General features: G+C 40.5%; 1 protein-coding gene across 1 annotated transcript in view; it reads right to left on the reverse strand.

Moving 5' to 3' along the window:
• The window catches only part of LOC135464380 (uncharacterized), a 173,902-nt gene that overhangs the window by 115,295 nt on the left and 34,499 nt on the right, over window positions 1-24,108 (reverse strand). Inside the window, 23 exon segments of the mRNA XM_064741806.1 lie at window positions 2,032-2,147; window positions 2,721-2,834; window positions 3,164-3,319; window positions 4,294-4,472; window positions 6,016-6,184; window positions 7,236-7,400; window positions 8,468-8,707; window positions 9,518-9,604; window positions 10,846-11,039; window positions 12,126-12,387; window positions 12,988-13,163; window positions 13,481-13,649; window positions 14,141-14,284; window positions 15,226-15,456; window positions 16,427-16,776; window positions 17,737-17,905; window positions 17,908-17,955; window positions 18,640-18,837; window positions 19,994-20,176; window positions 20,700-20,892; window positions 21,631-21,848; window positions 23,019-23,158; window positions 23,946-24,087. Coding sequence (XP_064597876.1) covers window positions 2,032-2,147; window positions 2,721-2,834; window positions 3,164-3,319; window positions 4,294-4,472; window positions 6,016-6,184; window positions 7,236-7,400; window positions 8,468-8,707; window positions 9,518-9,604; window positions 10,846-11,039; window positions 12,126-12,387; window positions 12,988-13,163; window positions 13,481-13,649; window positions 14,141-14,284; window positions 15,226-15,456; window positions 16,427-16,776; window positions 17,737-17,905; window positions 17,908-17,955; window positions 18,640-18,837; window positions 19,994-20,176; window positions 20,700-20,892; window positions 21,631-21,848; window positions 23,019-23,158; window positions 23,946-24,087 — 4,043 coding nt within the window.

Consider the following 24,108-nt stretch of genomic DNA (forward strand, 5'->3'; position numbering starts at 1 on the left):
CTAAATCCTCGAGATATGATTGGAAGAGGGTCATTTATTTGATAAATCACCAGATAACTGACACTAATACACACCCTTGTTGCATGTTGAGCTGAAATGTTCAGAGTTTGTTCATTAATTTATTTATTTATTTATTTATTTATTTATTTACTTATTCAATCATGTCAAAGGCCAACACTTGAAGGACTAAACAGCACCTCACTAAAACATATTTCAATCTAAAGCAGGATAGTCAAGCTTTCTAAAAAGTATCATACTTCATTATTTTAATGATATTTCACAGAATAACATGTAGAGCTAATGGCTGATGTGAATCGAGGCAGCCATCTTGAAAATTTTATCCAATGAAACACGATACTATCAGATTGCGCAGTCTATGCTGTGACGTAGCCTTTACCCATTCACTCCATGAAGTCACATATGATAGCACAGAACTCCTGCCTAAGACATCATCCTGGGATCGTTTACAACAATTTATTTACGTGTAGCCAAAGGGTCATATTTCACACAGTGTTGTGGGACAGGCCTGTATCATTTACAGACCACCACAGACGTAAAATCAATATTCAAAGATGGTATCACATTATGTCAGACAGTAGCATACTGTCTCAGCCAAAGTCATATTCATCTCCCCAGAAGACCTTAGGCCTACTTAGACACGCTGTTCAAATCATACAAATACATGTACATTATTTGTCGTTCATGTTAGCGCTCGGTCAGCCGGCAGCTGCTAAATAACAAATATCAGAATCAGTGAAAAATTCACTAGGGATACCGAAGGTTTATAGGAATGACAAGCCTGCATCTCATTGGACAATGTGTAAAATTTCTAGTTTATTAGAACTGAAGAATTAAAATTTTGTCCTTTGTCTTTCACACATACAAGGGATGTTTATTTCTATTTTCTTTTATAAAAATGCAGTAAAATTATTTAAATGCCGTGTTTAAGCCAAGGTGATTTCTCAGACGTCTGCCAAAACTAAGTCAGCACTGCTCTGCTACAAAACTGAAGCTTAAAATCGAGCAACAGTCGAATGCCTAGATCACTATCAGTGGTGCTTAGACTTAGACTAGATAATCCATTTGTACAACAATCCTATTGTAATTTTGTAAACATTTAACAGGGGGTCAGAATTACTGGTACCAGCACAACTCCTCCAGAGTCCACATCCTGAACCGGGAATACCACGGCCACGCATATGCAGGCTACTCGTTAACTGTATTAAATGATACAGTGTGCCTACTTTATGAACAGTTCAAGCAGCTGGGAAAATATATTTCCACTATGTCCAATTTCCGAGAAGGTTATTTATCACTTCGTCCTTAATTGCTGCAGTTCACAACACAAGTGTCGATAATGGAGATGCAATGAAGCTGTGACAAGACAAAGTTTCACTAAACTTTTACCGAGTTGAAAAATATCCAAAAATATATTTAATGCTGGTTTAAGATACTTTGAATGGTAGTCTTTTGGTGGACATAAACATCAGTCAGATGATGTCTTTCACCTTAATGAGAGGCCTGAAAACTACTAAATGACAGGCCTGAAAAGTACCCAATTACAGGCCTGAATACTACCCAATGACAGGCCTTAATACTACTAAATGACAGGCCTGAATACTACTACATGACAGGCCTTAATACTACTAAATGACAGGCCTGAATACTACCCAATTACAGGCCTGAATACTACTAAATGACAGGCCTTAATACCACTAAATGACAGGCCTGACAACTACCCCATGACAGGCCTGAATACTACTAAATGACAGGCCTGAATACTACCCAATGACAGGCCTTAATACTACCCAATGACAGGCCTGAATACTACCCCATGACAGGCCTGAATACTACTAAATGACAGGCCTGAATACTACCTAATGACAGGCCTGAATACTACTAAATGACAGGCCTGAATACTACTAAATGACAAGCCTAAAAACTACCCAATTACACATCTGAAAACACTACATACTAGTACAATACAGTTCAGGTTACACTTCAAGTTACAGTTCAGAAGAGTCAACTCACAGCACTGTTATTCCTGCACGGAATCGGCATAGCAACGCCTTCAGGGCAATAGTGCCCAATGGGACAGTAGGTGAGTGCCGGCTCTTTGTAGATAGTACCAACCGGACAGTAGTACCCTGAGAATGAACAAAAGATCCACACCATATGTAAAGGCCTGACCAAACATGGATAATTCATCTGACAATAACACAGATAATCATAATGTCTCACAATAACTGAGAAAATGTCTCAAGATGAATCAAACTTCTCATGATAACATAAATATCTCAAGGTAAATAACTGAAATATCTCAAAATAACTGAAATATCTCAAAATAACTGATATAATACAAGATTACAAAAATGTCTCAAGGTGAATGAAATGTCTCAACATGAAAGAAACGTCTCAAGGTAAATGGAATGTCAATTATTATCAAATAATCAGATATCTAAAATTTTTCAAAATACTGGAATCTCTCAAGGTAAATAAGTGAAATGTCTCAAATTAACTGAAATGGTGAGAGGTAAATCAAATGTCTCAAGGTAAAGTAAATGTCTCGAGATTTCTACAATGTTTCAAAATAACAGAAATGTCTCATGAAAACGCAGTCTCCACCACATGGTTTCATCACGACATACCATAAGAACACTGAAGTTTAACAGCCTTACATACAGTAACTTGCAAAAATGACTTCACCCCTTGGTACATACCTTCTCCACACAGCCCTGAGGGTTCTGTCAGCCCTGCGGTACCACAGTAATAACCCCCGGGGCAGTCCATACAATCTGTCTCTGACTCCATGTTGGTCTGATTTGAAAACGTTCCTGATTAAAACAGATGACAAAGTATAAATACAACTGAGAAGCTGCTTTCCTAACTGATGACGACAAGGAGTCATTAGGTGTGTGTACATATACAGTGCCTTGTGGTAGGGCAAGTATTTCTCATGTCTGCAAGGTGTCATTCAAGCATATTCTGAAGGCATTATTCTCTAGAGGGTGGTAAAATTATACGTTTTGTGAGGCCCTGAAACTTGCCAATCCAACCAATTTCTCCACTATCAAACTGAAATTGTGCATATATTGCACTGAAAGTTGCTCCTTCAGATGCGAAAAAGGTTGAGGAATTATGGTTCAAGCGAGTTTTGATTTACCTTCTGGGCATGGGTAAGGGGCATAACTTGTGGTGTTACAGAAAGACCCGGCTGGACAGTCGATAAAGGTCGCAGAGGTCGCCGCCAGAGGGCAGTAGTAGCCAGGGAGACAAGGGCTGCTCGGAGACGTCAGGTTGAGTTCGCCACAGTAGTATCCTGAAAAGGGTTAAGTTTCCAGCTGTTGGTTACATTGCTTAAAACTGTCAGCCATATTATGATTGCTGAGTGATAGAAATGCGTAAGCTTTGTAAAAAAATTAGTCAAGTCCCATGATGTTAACCACAACCCAGCCCAAATACTGAAAGGATAATGTGAGGTTTAGGTGTAAAAAACACAAATGTACTGCATTTCCAACACAGAAGTCTTTCAACATAATGTTATTACATTCTAAATCCATATGGTATAATTTATTCATTTGACTGGTGTTTACGCCATACTCAAGAATATTTCACTTATAACATGGCAGGAAGCATTCTGGCGAAAGGAAAGCCGGTGGAACCCAAGGGAAACCCATGACCATCCAGAGATTGACCTTCCCACATACGATCAAAGAGGAAGTGAGCATGAGCTGGATTTGAACTCACAGTAACCTCTTTGGTGAGAGACTCCTACATGTACATCATATTATCTTATCTGTATAATTATTACCATTCATAGCAATGGCATACATATAGAGGGTGAACAATTTAAATTGAACAAATGAAATAAATGCAGAAAGAGGCAGGTGAACAACTCACTCGTTGTTGAACATTTATTTATATATTTGATTGCTGTTTTACTTCATACTCTCAAGAAAACCACACAGAGAGCCGGTGAGAAACCCACAACCATCAACAGGTTGCTGGCAGACCTTCCAAGGTGCGTCCACAGAATTATTTGAAATGGATCAAACATTAAAAGATGGTCGTGGGATTCTGCTGGGCTCTGCCCAGTTTTCTCCCATCATACTGCTGGCCGCCATCCCATAAGTGAAATATTCTTCAGTATGGCATAAGACACCAATCAACACACATAAATAAATACATTAAGGATTAAAATGTCACATACTAGTTTTATTAACATGTTTTCATTTACATACTCTATGAAATATAAAACTTGCTGAAGTATTATTATCTAACCGTATCACATACCGGGTGTGCAGTTGAGACACTCTGATACATCTGTCAGGCGCACATTGTCCGAATACGTCCCCAGGGGGCACTTCTGGGGCTCTGAGCACTGGGCGGGGCAGTAAAACCCTGCGGGGCATTCATCTGCGTCATAGCCCTGCGATGGCGTTCCCGATACAGCGTTCTGTCTACAATAATACCTGGGGTAGGGGGAGTAGGGGAGAAAAACATAATATAGTTGAATGCTGACTGTGCAACAGATTGTGTTTAGTTGAATGCTGACTGTGCAACAGATTGTGTTTAGTTGAATGCTGACTGTGCAACAGATTGTGTTTAGTTGAATGCTGACTGAACAACAGATTGTGTTTAGTTGAATGCTGACTGTGCAACAGATTGTGTTTAGTTGAATGCTGACTGTACAACAGATTGTGTTTAGTTGAATGCTGACTGTGCAACAGATTGTGTTTAGTTGAATGCTGACTGTGCAACAGATTGTGTTTAGTTGAATGCTGACTGTGCAACAGATGGTGTTTAGTTGAATGCTGACTGTGCAACAGATTGTGTTTAGTTGAATGCTGACTGTACAACAGATTGTGTTTAGTTGAATGCTAACTGAACAGATTGTGTTTAGTTGAATGCTGACTGCAACAGATTGTGTTTAGTTGAATGCTGACTGAACAACAGATTGTGTTTAGTTGAATGCTGACTGTGCAACAGATTGTGTTTAGTTGAATGCTGACTGAACAACAGATTGTGTTTAGTTGAATGCTGACTGTACAACAGATTGTGTTTAGTTGAATGCTGACTGTACAACAGATTGTGTTTAGTTGAATGCTGACTGTGCAACAGATTGTGTTTAGTTGAATGCTGACTGTGCAACAGATTGTGTTTAGTTGAATGCTGACTGTGCAACAGATGGTGTTTAGTTGAATGCTGACTGTGCAACAGATTGTGTTTAGTTGAATGCTGACTGTACAACAGATTGTGTTTAGTTGAATGCTGACTGCAACAGATTGTGTTTAGTTGAATGCTGACTGAACAACAGATTGTGTTTAGTTGAATGCTGACTGTGCAACAGATTGTGTTTAGTTGAATGCTGACTGAACAACAGATTGTGTTTAGTTGAATGCTGACTGTACAACAGATTGTGTTTAGTTGAATGCTGACTGTACAACAGATTGTGTTTAGTTGAATGCTGACTGTGCAACAGATTATGTTTAGTTGAATGCTGACTGTACAGCAGATTGTGATTTTTTTCTCAAGTTCAGGCTGAGATTTACCCAAGCTTCAATCCCCTAATACAGATGGCAAATTTATATGCATAGAAGGTTTTCCTGGATAACACAGCTACATGTAATTTTGAATATTCAGTTCAAAATGACACAACCTTTATTTACTGCTGGTAAGTATAAGTCATTTTACTATAAAATGTTTTTTCCTGAAAGATCACACACTAAAGCACATATACAGAGCCACAGAAAAACAGGTATGTTTGTCAAAATCTATGGTAATATGTCATTACATTAGATTTGGTAGCATTAGGCTCCCAAAGAGCTCGCCTGTAGGAGACACATAACTGTAAAAATTCAGCTCAATACATAAAGTACTGAAATCATGAATTTGATAATTTACGCTAAGTAATATAGACACAGAGCACCAGCAACGGAACATCCCCCTCGTGTCAATGTGTTTTATATGCAATTCCACTTGTTAACACATTTTGTATTCCTCTGCTATCCTTACCCGGATAAACAGGTCTTGGTATAGTCCGTCTGTGCCTCTTCGTCACAGTAGTAACCACCAGGGCAGGGCGTGCAGTCCGTCACCTCACCCAGGCCACTGCTGTTACTAAAGGTGCCCCTGGGGCAACGGTGCTCCTCTGCAAATCGAGTGCCATCAGGGCAGTAGTGACCTAGAGAAAAGTACGGGTAACAGTGACAATCATCATTTAACTTTTTCTTAAAATGTTTTATTTTAATACATAAAAACTTCCGAGGCACGTGTTCACGTTCTTAACTGTTTCTTGGTTCCAAGGCACATGTTCAAGTTCTCAACTGTTTCTTAGTTCCATGGCACGTGTTCAAGCTCTCAATGTTTCTAGGTTCTAAGGCACATGTTCAAGTTCTCACCATGATAATACTAAATTAGTGCCTATGTGGTATTAAACCTTAATCATGCCATTCCTCGTGCAAGATTAAAGTTCCTGTGGCTGCATTACCCTTTATGTACCACACCTAAACTTGACATCACTAACATGTACCTGGAGGACAAAGTGTCTAGTTCCTCTCCCTCCCACCTCCACACACACACACACACAAACTGATCTGACTCACCTGGAGGACACACCTGGCTCACCTGGTACGTGTACATCTCTACTCAGTTTGTCCCCCACACACACACCTGACCTGACTCACCTGGAGGACACACCTGGCTCACCTGGTACGTGTACATCTCTACTCTGTTTGTTCCACACACACACACCTGACCTGACTCACCTGGAGGACAAAATGCCTGGTACGTGTACATGTCTATTCTGTTTGTCCCACACACACACACCTGACTTGACTCACCTGGAGGACAAAATGCCTAGTACGTGTACATCTCTATTCTGCTTGTCCCACACACACACACCTGATTTGACTCACCTGGAGGACACACATGGCTCACTTGGTACGTGTACATCTCTACTGTTTGTCCCACACACACACCTGACCTGACTCACCTGGAGGACACACCTGGCTCACCTGGTACGTGTACATCTCTACTCTGTTTGTCCCCCCCACACACACACACACCTGACTTGACTCACCTGGAGGATACAACTGGCTCACCTGGTATGTGTACATCTCTACTCAGTTTGTCCCACACACACACACCTGACTTGACTCACCTGGAGGACAAAATGACTGGTACGTGTACATCTATACTCTGCTTGACCCACACACACACCTGACTTGACTCACCTGGAGGACAGTAGCTGGAGTTGAACAGGACCACAGGTGCGATTGTGTTGTCGCAGTAAAACCCTGCTGGACATGTCTTACATGATCCTTTCCCAGTCTCGTCCTGGTACGTCCCCGAGTCACAGCGGATTGGCTCATGGAACCCACTGGCAGGGCAATAATGACCTGGGCAGGGGAAATGTATATCTCTGATTACGATGAGCATTCTGAAAGTATCGCCAATTAACTGACAATACATGTACACGTCCCCAATCAGTTTGAGCTGTCAGAATAACAGCTAGATAAATGTCAGCGTTTATTAATCCACAGGACAAAACCACCTGAAACTCGAACTTGATCTGTAACTTGCCTTAGTAAACCCATGTACTAAGTTTCAATTCAATGTCATTTTGTTCAACAACTGTTTTGAACAATAAAATCTGGAAAAGTCATCTGTGATGGAGGACTGACGGACTGCATAACAAGGTGTACATTGAATGTCAGGGAGTGGAATAATATCATGTCAAGCCTCTTGTCCACTTAGGTTTTGTCAAGGTTTCTGAATGTAGCAAGTAAACAAATACACTGTACAATATACCATAAAATTGATCATTGTATCTACGTTCGTAATTTGCTGTTCGACAATTTTTTTTTGAGATTTTGCGATTAAGCTTTTAATCTTGGAATTAATCTCAAATTGCGATTAATCTCAAAGAGTTTTGATTAATCTCAAAGAGGTTTGAGATTAAGGTTTTTGTCGCTAAATGTAAAATATGTCCTGCTGTATCATGTGACTTGTTTAAAATGTTAGACAACTTTTGTTAACAATCACCTGAGGCACAAATCTCCATCCTACTTGTCACTAAATAATTTTAGTTAGTTAGTTATTAATTGGTGTTTTATGCCGCACTCAAGAATATTCCACTTATACGATGGTGGCCAGCATTATGGTAGGGGGAAACCAGGCTGAGCCCGGGGGAAACATATGACCATCCGCAGGTTGCTGGCAGACCTTCCTATGCATGACTGGGGAGGAAGCAAGCATGAGCTGGACGGTGACAGCATAGGCTCCTGGGCAATTGTGCTCCACTAAATAATTTCTGTGAAACTTTTGTCAGACCTCATATTATTGTATACATGATTAAAAGCAATCATATGATACACAGGGACTTTTTTTTATTGTTTCCAAAAAAAATGTGAACTTACTACTCCTATATTAAAGGTGCAACCTGTACACTTGTTAACGAACTTACCTTGTGGGCAGGTAAAAGCAGGAGGGTCAGCCTGACTTTGTCCTGTAGGGCAGTAGTACCCAGCCGCACATGGCCCTGTGGGGGATGGGTTTCCATAGCCTGCGCAATATGCCCCCTGGGTACATGGGATACAATCGCTTTCAGCTCGACCCCCAGTGGTGTTAAGGTATGTCCCGGGTGGACAGAAGGTCCCGTTCCCACTACCTTCAGGGCAGAACTGTCCCTCAGGGCAAACATCACCTTATAAAATTAATTGATAAAAATAGAAGATGTTGTTGAACTCAGCATTTCTTTAAGTAATGCCATATGATCAAAGACAGGCAAAACGTAACAAAAAATCCAGATTAAAATGTTTAAAGCCAACTTAGGATAACATCACAGACTTTATGATGTTAATACTGTGGACATTTGATGTCCTGCAGGTTTTCCCATGAGTTAGACAGCATATTTAGGTTCCAGTTCCCTAAGACAGGTTACTGGCAGGCAGACAATGGTGATACTTGCTTCACATGGGGTTTTGTCCCACTCACTTGCTCACTCAATCACTCTCGCGTTCACACACAAGACCATTCATTGTTAACTAGTTCCTGAAGTCAATCTCTTAGCTCACCCTGTGTTCATCCAATCAAATTTTTTCTTCCGTATTTTTGAGAAGTGAAGGTGATCTTTTCCCATTTGAAATGACGATTCTGATTAGTCTTTACATTTGAGCTTTCAATCACGAAATCGCCACGATATGGCTGAAATACTGCTGATGTGGCATTAAGCCATAATCATTCATTCATCCATTCAATCACGAAAGGGTCATCAGACAGCTTGGAAATGTGATTATGCAGGGCCCACTTTTACAACAATTTCATACGAATATACGTTTTGGAACTCTCCTCATAAATCACGATAAGACGGAGCTATGTAACCCACACACAACATCATTTGCACAAACTTCATGACAGTGAATGCAGATTCTTGGGTCAGTGTACAGGTCAAAGGATATTTGGTGCCAGCCTTACATAAAGTTCCTTCTTACTCAAATCCCGTGAAGACACTTACCGTAGGCCTGCCCGACAGGCGTGTCCGTCGGTGACCCGGAGGAGCAGTAATAACCCATGCTACAATTACCAGTTGGGGCAGACAACTCTGTTAACAGACAAAACCAAGAATAGCATTACGGCATCAACTTATTTATTCAACCGTTCATTAATTAATTTTAACTTCATTTATTTATCCCATTGTTGTTTTAACAACAATCAAGAATCCTTCAACTATTATGATGGTCAGTTTTAGTGGTAGAGGAAACTGTACAAACCATCTACCTTTGGCAAGTTACTGTCACTCTTTTTAAAGCTTTGATCTATTCACAAATAATTTGTGACTCAACTGAACGGCACCAGAAAACTGTATCAAGAATTACTTCAAATTTTTTTTTTCTTCACATCTTCACTTTTCTTACTAAGATATTCCACAGATTAAAGCTATTATTTTCTAACTTTTGAGGGCATATATTTTTCAAAAGATTTTCATATTATTTTAAGTGCCTAAAATCCAAGCCTGACATTCAAAATATGAGTTATAAACCTATAAACTTATTAAAACAATTCTAAGCTTGTTCATGAGATATGATTTTACAGAAAATAACTGCTTTCAAAATATTATGTGAACAAATATGCACAAGAAATTTTTTAAAAACGCCATTTTGATTGATGCCACGTGATTGCCACAAAGGTGGTTCGATTTTTTTTTTTTTTGATTGATGTTTTACGCCGTACTCAAGAATATTTCACTTATACGACGGCGGCCAGCATTATGGTGGGTGGAAACCAGGCACAGCCCGGGGGAAACCCACGACCATCCGCAGGTAGCTGACAGACCTTCCCACATACGGCCGGAGAGAAAGCCAGCATGAGCTGGACTTGAACTCACAGCGACCGCATTGGTGAGAGACTCCTGGGTCATTACGCTGCGCTAGCGCGCTAACCATCTGAGCCACGGAGGCCCCCAAAGGTGGTTCGAAATGGTCATCATATTTCAATTCATCTTTAACATGCTTTTCATGATGCATGAAAAATTTGAAAAAAAAAAAAATACCTGAAAATAGTTTTGGGTGCAAAACTTGAATGAGACAGACTTTGTTGTCTGTGTTGACTGATAAAATCCTGAAACCCTAAACCTGGCTGGTCCTACCAATGTAGTTTTGTCTCCAAAATCAAATTAAAAATGTGCATAAATTGCACTGAAATTTGCTCTTTCACATGTGAAAAGGATGAGTAATTAGGGTACATTCACTTCAACCACTGAGCCACCAAGGTTGGGACAACACTTCTCAGCTCGTACTGTCAAGCGTTGTCATTTTGGAAGCACCAAGTGTTTCGGTTACTTACCCACGTTATCGCAGTACAGGCCGGGTGGGCAAGGTATGAGGGCGGAGCTTCCTGTAGGACAGTAATACCCTGCCTCACACTGTCCCCCCTGGGCGGGGTTGGTCGGCTGAGCGACGGTGGCGCCCCCTGTACAGTACCAGCCGGGGTCGCATTCCCCAGTTGGCTCACTCATGCCCTGAGATCCACAGTAGTGCCTGGGAAACAAAGGGAGGTAAGTCAGGGCAGTTTAATTTCTCTTCGGACCACATCAAGTTTACTTGTTTACAGACAAAATAAATGTTTTTTTTTTGCAATGTCACAGGAAAGTAAAAATAAAATCTTAAAAATCATAACCTGTGGGAATGAGAACTATTCTGGCAAATTTACATGAAAGAGAAGTCCAGAAAAATAGAAAAAAATCTCTAAATCAGACAAAATAAAAACAACTTGAAGGTGGATCTTCAGCTTGATATTTATACTGTTTTGGGATTTTTTAGTGTCCCATTGCCTGTAAAATACAAAATAAAATTGTCGACGCCTAAGGCGGCATTTAAGAGCATTCTGCAACAAACATGCTGTAAGCCCTCTTGCTTTTCTTAGATCAGCCAAACTAACGTGTGAAATTCATGTAATCCAAAATCATGGTTTAAAGCGGGATTTGTTGTCTTCACAGTCAGCTAGACTTCCGTCGATGAGTCAGTCCTATCATTTTCACAGGAAAATTCACATTTAGAGGCAGGATTTAGCATTACATCAACGACATCCTCACAAACTTCACTAAAGTCCCCACTGAGGTTAACTGATCCTCTCAAATCCTTCACCACAGCAAACATGGCTTCTTTTCAGTTCTGATTCATTTATTTATTCGATTGCTGTTTTACGCTGTACCCAAGAATGTTTCACTTATACAACGGCAGCCAGCATTATGGTGGGAGGAAACCAGGCAGAACTCTGGGAAACCCATGTCCATCTGCAGGATGCTGACCTTCCCACTTACAGTCTAAGTGGACACCAGCATAAGCTTGACATGAACTAGGCTTGAATTTGTTTTGAATTCCAATCACTCTTCGACTGGATTATACTTGATCAACTTTTTGTACTGGCCATATTATTAGTACAAACTTTCTGCACTCCATTTGTTAACTAAAACAATAAACTTTTAAATTCGAACATAATTTTCATTTACCATTTTTACACTGGATTATTTTAATTAAATGGATTATTTTAATTAAATTATGTCCACAAATATCCCCCACATATACAATATTCTCTCGCCACCAAAACCTCTCCATCATTCTTACCCAGATGGACAAGGGAGGCAGTTGGAGGAGGATGACCGTGTTGTGTCGTTGTTGTACTTCCCTACAGGGCAGGGGTTAACAAATGGTCCAGTAGTTCCAGCAGTGCACCAGTAACCACTCGGGCAAGGTGTTGGCTCACTGGCACCTTGCAGACAGTAGTAGCCTGCCGGGCATGATTGACAGCTGGTGCTCCGAGTCTGATTGGTGAAGGTGCCGGGGTTGCACGGAGTGGGTGTGTCTGACCCAATTAAACAGTAGTGACCTTGGGGAAAAAAATGTATTTATTTATTTATCTGCTTGGTGTTTTACGCCGCACTCAAGAATATTTCACTTATACGACGAAGGCCAGCATTATGGTGGGAGGAAACCAGGCAGAGCCCGAAGGAAACCCACGATCATCCACAGACCTTCCCACGTATGGCCAGAAGAAAAACAAAAAAAAAAAAACAAGAATGAATTCTTACACAGAGCAATAGACCTGTCAATCAAGAACTATGTACTGTCAATCAAGAACTATGTACTGTCAATCAAGAGCACAGACTTGACCAATCATTTATTGCAAGTAGATCGCCTTTGTTACAAATGTTCAATCTTCCTGTGACATCATTTCATCACAATTCCTTTTACTAGGAATTGAATGAAAAGTAATGTTCTAACAAAGAGGCGGGACACTGGATTTGGTGGATCCATCCACTGGGGAACACACTTAGTATATGCAGGAATGGATGTTGACAAGTAAAAATAAATATTTTTGGCAAGGTACACATGTGACATTTGAAACATGACCAGCCATTTGAAAACTTCACCTGTTTTTTGTTAAATAGGGCAAGATTTTTACTGTGGATACATCAGTGGTCGTTACCTGTTGGGCATTCATCTCCGTACGAGGCGTTAACGGGTGCTGGGTCCGGGGACTTCCTGCTGCAGTAAAACCCGGGGTCACATTGGGGTCCTTTGTCAGTCATATTCAGTGAGGGGCAATAATATCCCCCGGGGCAAGAGATACAGTCGGAGACAGAGCCATAGCGAATAGCAAATCTGAAACAGTTGATTATGCCCTTTTCAACCTTTAGTATGATTTTAACTAAAAATATCGTGCAAGCACAAGTCTGATTTTTAACCAAAAGGGAATAATTTGAGCTGTTTTTGGTAAATACAAAAAAACTTATTTGGTTAGCAGACAGATATTTTGCCAAAAATTTTCGGTATATATTCTCTTTCATGTTACATTAAACCACAATTAATGTTTGACTCCCAACTCCCAAAAATAATAGCTTAAAAGGAAATTGAGAAAATCAGTTTATAAAACAAACGCATTAGATGTTGAACAGTGACAAAACATCCGCAAATCTTACCCGTAAGTCCCTGCTGGGCATGGCGTTGGCACGGAGCTTCCTCTTGGACAATAGTAGCCCTTTGGACACACCCCCAGGATGGAACTATCATCATTCTCTGGAGTCGGTGTGGTTGACCCGGATTGTGACCAATAGCCAGGATTCAGCTGACCTGTCGTATTTGTCTGACCTGTCGATCAAAATATCAAGCCAATGAACTGAAATGATGGCTGTTAATAACTGGCTGTTGTATGTGTTGTTTTTGAAAACGGAAGAACGAAAAACAATAAAGGAAGAATCGAAGAACGAAAAACAATAAAGGAAGAACCAAAAACAATAAAGGAAGAGCTGAAGAACCAAAAACAATTAAGGAAGGAACCAAAATCAATAAAGGAAGAACCAAAAACAATAAAGGAAGAGCCGAAGAACCAAAAACAATTAAGGAAGAACCCAAATCAATAAAGGAAGAGCCGAAGAACCAAAAACAATTAAGGAAGAACCAAAATCAATACAGGAAGAACCAAAAGAAGAACCTGTTATTATCATAATCATGACAATAAGTTTGTAATGGCAATTAGAGATATGAAAGCAAGCTTTAAATTTTCGGAATCGCGCAACGACTATATTTCCAACTCCTTGCACGGATACGTTAGTACGAACACATACATGTTTATCACTAACCTTCAGAATCACAATAGTGGCCCGCATCACACGGAGTACACTCAGAACTGCTGGTTAACCCCTCCCTGTCACCATACGTCCCCACGGGGCAGGGTGTCCCCTGAGACACAGGGATGTTCACCGTGCTACCCACACAATACTGACCTGCATAAAAAAAAAAAAAAGGGAAAAATAAACAAAAAAAAATTAGAAATTGTACCTTTGCTAATTACCGACATGAAAATTAAGTATTTCCACATCAATTTTCATTCATAAAAATAGGATACTCAAAGAATACTTTGTAGCAATATGATTTATTTTGTTAGAGGTCTTTGGCCATACTTCACAAATATTTCATAAATATAAAAAAAATAAAAAAACAAAATGAGTCAATAACAGTTAAAGAAATATTTTTCTATACTTGTTTACTTCACAATTAAAACTTTCCTCTTTAAATTTTCTTTCACGAAAAAGGCATCAATGGTTGTTGAAGAATGCTTTGTAGTATCTTCGTAACTTGATTTATTTATTTCAGTCTTAAATCAAATATTGCTTGTGTAATTTTCGCTGAAAGCATTTACCTGTCAAATTTACTAATGGATGAAAGCATTTACCTCTCAAATTTACTATCGCCACGATATGGCTGAAATATTGCCGATGTGGCGTTAAGCCATAATCATTCATTCATTCAAATTTACTAATGGATGAAAGCAATTTTCTGTCAAATTTATTAACGGATAAAAGCATTTACCTGTCAAATTTACTAATGGATGAAAGCATTTACCTCTCAAATTTACTAATGGATGAAGGAAATTTTCTGTCAAATTTACTAACAGATGAAACCAATAACATGTCAATCATTTACTAATGGGGAGAACCTCCCTGTCTTGTCCAGTATCTAAAAAGCCTTCGGACACAATATCATCACAATTCACGAAAAAAAACTATAAATAACAAGAAGAAATAAAAACTAGATGAACTGGATAATCAACTTCAAGTCTCCAAGGTAAAAAAATCACCATAAAATAATATTTTACTCCTGATACTGTCTAGTTTTCCATCCACCACAACCACAAAAAAAAAAAAACAATTTAAAACTTGCTCACCCTGAGGACAAAGTTGAGGCTCACTGCCTGGGTAACAGAGATATCCTGCCAGACACAGATCACATGACCACAACCCTGTGCTGTTGGCATAGTAACCAATGGGACACTTTTTGTAGGTGTCGGAACCGGTGACACAGATGTGGTGTTTAGGGCAAATATCACCAGTTGTGCTGTTGTAGGGGTCAGGTACAGAAGCTCCCCCCGTGCAGTAATAACCACGGTCACACGGGCCTGGGGGTAGAAAAATGAAAATTATTTAATGATTTACTTAACTGGAGTTTTTCGCTGTACTCAAGAATATTTCACTTATACAACAGCAGCCAGCATCACACTGAGAAGAAACTGGGCCAGAGCCCAGTGTGAAACCCACAAAAATGTGCAAAAAATGAAATGTATGTGGTAACTTCGGTCAAACAAGCAATGACAAAGAGTTTACGAAAAGTTGATAACATTAGATTCGTTCATACCTTGCAGTAAAGGGTTTATACACTTCAAGAGATTTCAAATTTCGTGGTTTTATTCCAAGGCTTTTCCAGGTTCAAAATTCACATTTTTTTCAGGAAATTTGGAACTTGAATAATTATTCAAACCTCATACATGCACAAAGCAATGAATTTTATTTATTTATTTGATTGGTGTTTTCGCCGTACTCAAGAATATTTCACTTATATGACGGGGGCCAGCATTATGGTGAGAGGAAACCGGGCAGAGCCGGGGGGAAACCCACGGCCATCCGCAGGTTGCTGGAGACCTTCCCACGTATGGCCGGAGAGGAACAAAACAATGTAAGATGACCTTAATGACCTTGCTGAACTGTCCGTATCTCACAACTACATGTACACAGCAGCTTCAACAATCTGATTGGTGTTCTTCATCATGCTCATAAACACTTTACTTATTGTAAATCTTCAACCTTTTCAACCACTAAAGCACATTTTTAAGTAGAATTTATGCATACAATTATTATGAAAATGATTTTAAAAATTATTGGTTTGTGTTATCTAAGATGCAAGCTTCATAAAACTGTGCTAATGATTTCACTGGACACCATAGGTCTCTCAGAATGTTTCAAAATAGTGGTTGAAGAGGCAGTTAAAAAGGTTGAAGAATTAGGGCTTACAAGGATGGCCAACATTGTGGCGGGAAAAAAAAAAAAGAATTTACTGGTAGTGGATTCAAACTCTAACCCTCTCTTGCCTACCTGTAGGTTCTGTGAGCGCTGTCCCGTTACAATACGTCCCTGCATCACATGGCATACAGGACTCAGCCTCTGATGTCCCCAACTGGGTGGGGTTGTACGTCCCCAAGGGGCAGGGCACCATGAAGGCGGTCCCCTCAGGGCAGTAGTAACCAGCCTGACACACGTCACCGTACAAAATGGCTACTTTATCCCCCGACGTGTCGTTGTTGTACACGGGATCAGCCGACTGAGCTGACCCCCAGCAGATGTGGCCAGCCTTGCATTTCCCTCGGGGTGCAGTTGCCCCATTGTCCTGGCAGTAGTAGCCCAATGGGCACGGAATGCAGTCATCAAGAGAGGATTTGTGAGTTCTGAGAAGACCAAAAAACGTTGATAGCAGAATATGAGCAAAATCCTCAATTTTCTACAGGCTACATGTATACACTGTACCTCACCTGAAGATTCCTACTGTCATTCTTCAACCTTTCTGCATGTTTGCAAGGTGTTCATTCAAGAATATTCAGTTCTGAAGGCATTATTCTGTGTAGACTGCTAAAACTATACTTTTTGTGAAGCCCTGAAACTGGCAAAGCCAACCCATGTAGTTCTGTCTCCAATATCGAATTAAAAATGTCCATAAATTGCACTGCAGGTTGATCTTTCATATGCAGGTTGAGGAAATAGGGTAGAGCACCTGAAGGCCTTAAAATGATACTTTTCATGTCACTACTTAAAAAATGAAATCAATAAAAATCAAGCAAAATGTGTCACTTGAAAAATACTTCCTGTACACACCTTATAAACTACCTCCCTCAGTTATCTCCCCTGATTTAGATCTAGCCATTTTTCTAAATTATGCACATATTTCGCTTTTAGGTTCATCTGCACAATACACATCCAGATACACTGGCTTTGTCGGTAAAAACTTGTATCAGCACATCTCAGGATTAGCTGACTTTGTGACATTCATTAAAGAATGTAGGTATTTAAATTTCACAAATATCTGCTTTATCATATTACAAGACCCTTAAAATCAGCATGATTTGCAAATAAGATGTACACGTAACGATATTGTCACTTAGTAGCACATTGTCTTATAAATGTCTTATCCACTTGAACTATTTAACTATAGAAGGATGCACAACTTGTGTAATGTTGGACAAGGCAAATAAATCTTTCGCATTAATAAGTTTCCTGCAATGTATCTACTCAAAAATGCCTACATTCCTCAATATAGGTGGTAAGAGCAAAATTTAATTTGATTCAAAATGTTTTTTTTTTTTTTCCTCAACTGTTCAAATGTTCCGTGTATAACAGATCACAATACTCACTCGTTAGAGTAGGTCCCCGGGGGGCAGTCTGTGGGTACATACGTCCCATTGACATCTCCGCAGAACTGACCAGCCGGACAGGCCAGACGGTCAACCATAGCCTTGGAGGGGCAGTAGAAGCCAGGTTGGCACGTGAGACACTCGCCCGCACCGTAATCCGGCATGTAAGTCCAATCTCACACTCGGACTGTGCCACAGAGCCGTTCTTAGAATAGTGACCTGAAACAAGAAAAATTAACTTTGACCTGAGAATGTTTGTTGAAGGTCAGTTCTACCGCTGTCGGGTCATGGTAGATGTGTACCTAGGTCTGTGATGTTTTGCTTTCGGCTTTTGGTAAATGTGTACCTGGGTCTGTGATGTTTTGCTGTCGGATTGTGATAAATGTGTACCTGGGTCTGTGATGTTTTGCTGTCAGTTTTTGGTAAGTGTGTACCTTGGTCTGTGATGTTTTGCTTTTGGTAAATGCGTACGTGGGTCTGTGATGTTTTGCTTTCAGCTTTTGATAAATGTGTACCTGGGTCTGTGATGTTTTGCTGTCAGTTTTTGGTAAATGTGTACCTGGGTCTGTGATGTTTTGCTTTCAGCTTTTGATAAATGTGTACCTGGGTCTGTGATGTTTTGCTGTCAGTTTTTGGTAAATGTGTACCTGGGTCTGTGATGTTTTGCTTTTGGTAAATGCGTACCTGGGTCTGTGATGTTTTACTGTCAGCTTTTGGTAAATGTGTCCCTGGGTCCGTGATGTTTTGCTGTCGGCTTCTGGTAAAATGCACCTATGTCTGTGATGTTTTGCTGCCAGGTTCTGGTAAATGCATACCTGGGTCTGTGATGTTTTTGCTGTCGGGTTTTGGTAAACTGCATCTGGGTCTGTGATGTTTTGCTGCCAGGTTTTGATAAATGCATACCTGGGTCTGTGATGTTTTGTCGAGGGGTTTTGGCCGCCCCAGTGCAGAAGTATCCTGCCCAGCAGAGCCCAGTGGGTTCGCCCCCAGCGATGGAAGAGCAATAGTAACCTGCATCACAGTCGAAACAGTCATAATAGTTCACAGCTCCAGACACGTTACTGTAGGTACCTGCAGGACACGGCTTAGCCTCAAACGACCCTGAAACACAAACAATATGGTAAATGTTTACTTTGTTTACTTATTTGAATTTTCTTTCACGTTGTTCTCACTGGAAACTCACTTTAAAGATCTGACCAGCCAGAACTTAAACAGTGGCATGACTGAAAGCGAAAAAGCAAAAGTAAAAGTGAAAAAACACCAAAAGGCTAGTAGAAGTTTGGTCGTGAAAATATGGCTACAGATTAGTTCACCACTGTTCTGTGCAAAAGACAGAAAAAGAGGGTGGGGGGTGGGGGGGGGGGAGGCAGGCAGATTAATTCAGTATCTAGCAAATTTCCTGCATTTGATGTCTGTTCACACCAGTATTTTCACAGGATGTCAGATACTATATCAACATAGTTTCATTCTCCCAAGAGGATAAGATGTGTCTGCCGTGTGAGGCCATTAATGATGACAAATGACAAATGATGACTTTGCAGCAATACATGTACAACAAAAAAAAGATGGCAGCAGGTCATCATATTCTGCCATCAGTTGATTTTGCAGACCAGGAGACAACGGAATCTTGTCAATTACAACTTGCTTGAGAACTTCTGCAGCCTACTGTAAATGACCTAAGCTTTTGCCCCCCCCCAAAAAAAATTTATATCATCAAATGAATTACTTGTGGTGCTGAACTTACATATTTCATATAGGATATCATCTAACCTTCCAAACAATCCTCTTTCCAAAATCAACAGAATGTGACATATTAAGCACCTTACATGTGAGTGAGCGAGTGAGTGCTTGGGGTTTAATGTCGCTCTTAACAGTTTTTCAGACATATGATGACGAGGGAATCCTTAGAGTGCATGCAATGTGCCTCTTTCTTGCAGGACAGATTTCCACCGCTCTTTTATCTAGTGCTGCTTCACCGAGACGACTTACCGAAGGCAAGCTGCCTCGCCCAAGCCATTATACACATTCGGGTCAACCAGTCGTTGCACTATCCCCTTTATTCTGAACGCCAAGGGTGGCCTTAGGTGTGACTTGACCCAGGATTAATCCTGGATCTACCCCTCCCAAAGCGGACGCTCGACCAGCTGTGCTATCCAGGCCAGTCACCTTACATGTAGTCAGGGGTAAAATTTTAGGTTATTTATGTGTGTTACATCAGATATTATGACAACCAGTTACTATGGTTACCAGTTCTTACCTAGAGTACAGTAGCCTCCTGCTGGACACACCTCTCCGGTGGTGCCATCTGTTGGCCCAGCCGTTGTAGCGCCCCCATAACAAACGAAACCCGGGTCACATGGTCCGCGGGGCATGAGCAACCCCGGAGCATCACAGAATGACCCAGGGTCACACTGGGTGCAATTGTCAACTGCCTCCAAGTCTGGAAATACATAATCATGGGAAATGTGTGATGGGATGGGATTGGCAATGCATGATGGGATGCGAAATGCATGATAGGACAGCCAACTAGCTGCGGCTGTGGAACAGTACAGAGAGGTCAATTAAACTTATCTTGGACATTAGGGGTTACAAAACATTCAGCTATTGAATAATTCTTATTTATTTGATTGGTGTTTCATGATGTGAGGCCACGCCAATTTTATTTTGAGGAATAAAAATAAAACTGACAATCCACCTATTTATTTTGTCTGGTCTTCATGATTTTTAGACTTTCCAATGATGGAAAAAATGCCATCAAAAACTCTCAGGAAAAACTGTCAGGATAATCCACATTTTTCACAAATTAAATGAATTTCAAGATTTTACTTTTATATCGTCCTCCAGCATTAAAAAGCGATTTATTCTGCGAGTAAAACTTGGTGTGGCCTAAGGAGAGATATCCATATTCATAAGGATGGCAGAAATTCACTTGTAACAAAATCAGAAATCCTGGGTACACATACTCTGAGTGTCTCCGTAGGTCCCTATTGGGCAGGGTGTAGGGGCAGACACCCCCGCCACGCAGAAGTAGCCACGGTCACAGTCCAGGGGTGTGGCTGTGCCCAGCGGGCAGTAGTACCCTGCAGGGCATGTTTTACAACTGCCAACATCTGGGGTGGCCGAAATGTCTGTGTAGGTACCCTCTGGACAAGGAACCTGTTAACGAAAAAAAAACAAAAACAAATTTCATTCAAACGAAATGTCCGGATTGCAAAGCAAATAAGAATTTATATAACCCTAACATAAAAAAAGTTTGATGCGAATTCAAATACACTAGTGCCAGTAATTGTTTTTAAATATTTTTCGAGCGAGAGCTGGTGAGATTATCTTAATAAAAAAAAATGATTTGATATCATTAATAGATGAATTACATAATATTTGTGAATTTGTCGATTAACACGACTTAAAGGAGACGGATATCGGGTCTAGAATAAATATGACGAATGTTATGGCATATCATAGAAACATGTGAAGACCCTGTCAATCAAACATCATACACACCTACTGGGGTCCATAGGAGCCAATCAGAGATGAGTTAAATATACTGAATACTTATAATCCTTGTCAATCAAACATCAAACACACCTGCTTGGGTCCAAATGAGCCAATCAGATATTGATCAACAATATGATGCCTGTCAATCAAACATCATACACACCTGCTGTGGTCCACAGGAGCCAATCAGAGATGAGTCAAATATACTGAATATTCATGATCCTTGTCAATCAAACATCAAACACACCTGCTTGGGCCCATATGAGCCAATCAGATATCGATCATCAATACAATGACACCTGTCAATCAAACATCATACACACCTGCTGTGGTCCATATGAGCCAATCAGATATCGATCATCAATACAATGACACCTGTCAATCAAACACCATACACACCTGCTGTGGTCCATATGAGCCAATCAGAGATGGGTCACTCCCATAGGGGTTAGCGAAAGAGGTGGGGCAGTAGTAGCCAGGGTCACATGATCCAGTCTCCGTGAACGAGCCTTCTTGGCAATAGTATCCAGCAGGGCATGGGTCACAGTCGGATGTATTCATAGCTCCAGTGTCACGGTTTATAGTTCCAACTGGGCAGTTGATTTCCTCTACCGTAGCTGAGAACAGAAAAAAAATAGTAACTTGAATGATTTATTTATTTATTTATTTGATTGGTGTTTTACGCCATACTCAAGAATATTTCACTTATACAACAGCGGCCAGCATTATGGTGGGAGGAAACTGGGCAGAGCCTGGGCGAAAATCAGGAAGCCAGCATGAGCTGGGCTTGCACTCCCAGCGACCGCATTGGTGAGAGACTCTTGGGTCATTACGCTGCACTAGCGTGCTAACCGACTGAGCCACGGAGGCCCCCAACTTGAATGAAATTGATTAAGTAATATGGAATATTTAGCTGGGATATCAAACTCCTGTCATGAGTTTTTGTTCAGGAATACACATATACTCTAGTTCTCCAACCTCTCTGCATATGAAAGAGCAACTTTCAGTGCAATTTATGTTCATTTATACTTAAGATTTTGTAGATTGGTTGGATTGGCCAATTTCAAGGCTTTATAAAAAGTATCAGCATATAATGAATAGTACCGTCACAATATGCTTAAATAAACACCTTAGAAAGATATGGAAAGGCTCAAAAATTACAGTTTTACCCATAAGGGGTGATTTAGAAAAAAAAATGTATACATGCACAAAAGAGCACCCAAATTTAAAAATGGCTGCACAAGAACAAGTTTCATTCTAACAACAAAAAATTATCTTACCAGTTAAACTTTCTCACAAGCAATTTTAAAGACACAACATAAAAATTTCTCCAATGGAACACCAGCATTCTCAGGTTGGTTCTGTGGTATAACTGTCTATAGAAGTTATTGTAGCAGAAGTACTGCATGATGGGGAAAAAAACCTGACTTCAGGCTTTTCATGACCTAGAAAAAAGTCACTTTCCACTAACAGGCTTTTCAAAGTTTTCAAAGCACTGTATGATCCAAGTGACTGCAGGAATTCTTCAACCTTTGCAAAAGTTTGCAAGATGTTTATTTAAGCATGTTTTGTCTGTAGATTGACAAAACTGCAATTCTTCTGAACATTGGATTCTGGCCAACCAGCCCAATGTAGTTTGGTCTCCAAAGTGACATTAAAGAGGTGTATTTATCAGACTAAAAGTTGCTCTTTAGCATCTGAAAAGGTGGAGGAAACAGGGTGGCTGACTTCAGCATATGTAGTTTATGTAAACAGCCCCCTACCCTCATGTTTGTTAGAACCCTTACCCTCAGGGCAGTACTGCCCCCTGGAGCAGTCCGTCGCCTGGGAGACATCAGAGAGTCCACCTGCGCAGAATTTACCGGCTGGGCATTTCTTGTTGTTAATCATGTCAGAGTATGATGTTGTCGCGCTGTCACAGTAATACCTGCAACCAGTTCACACAAAATTTAGTTTCAAAACAATGACTTCAGTTTTTAGATCATAGACGTAGATTTCATTCTCCCCCAGAGTTCATTCTGTCTTAAAGTTTTTTTAAGATTGCAAAATTACATCATTTGCATAAGTTTAATTATCTATGTAAAAAAGGTTTTTATTTATTTGATTGGTGTTTTACGCCGTATTCAAAAATATTTCACTTATACGACGGCCAGCATTATGGTGGGAGGAAACCGGGCATAGCCCCGGGGGAAACCCACGACCATCCTCAGGTTGCTGGCAAACCTTCCCACTCATGGCCGGAGAGGAAGCCAGCATGAGCTGGACTTGAACTCACAGGGACCGCATTGGTGAGAGGCTCCTGGGTCATTATGCTGTGTTAGTGCGCTAACCAACTGAGCCACGGAGGCCCCCATGCAAAGAAGAGTTCTTCTACAGGGGTGACATGTAAGTATATATGAGATACATATTTCATAGAAGTTCCTTGAAGAGTTCAACATATTTTGTGTTTACAACCATTTAACAAAATGTAAATGATCCCAATGACCTTGGAAAAATTTAACCAAGGTCACAACAAAAATAGGATTCTTCCCAATGCCAATGGTTACACGTGGTATAAATTTGGTCTTGGCAAACCTGAAAGCGTTCAAATACAAGGGACAAACAGACTCATGTCAACCTCTACAGCACTACCCACAAAAGAACAATTTACAACAAGGGATCAGCAGTAAAATGTGTGAAAATAATATGTAAAGTTATATGATACCATCACTCACCCCACTTGACAGTCAGGACACTCCCACTGGCCTGGTTTGGTGTACTTGCCCAGCCCACAAGGGGAGGGGTTGATTGTCCCCACCCCACAGTAATACCCTGCTGTACAGGTCAGGCAATCTGACTCGCCCTTAGCAGTGTCACCTGAGAGAGACAAATGTGACT

Source organism: Liolophura sinensis, chromosome 4, assembly GCF_032854445.1.
Source record: "Liolophura sinensis isolate JHLJ2023 chromosome 4, CUHK_Ljap_v2, whole genome shotgun sequence".
Taxonomy (NCBI): domain Eukaryota; kingdom Metazoa; phylum Mollusca; class Polyplacophora; order Chitonida; family Chitonidae; genus Liolophura; species Liolophura sinensis.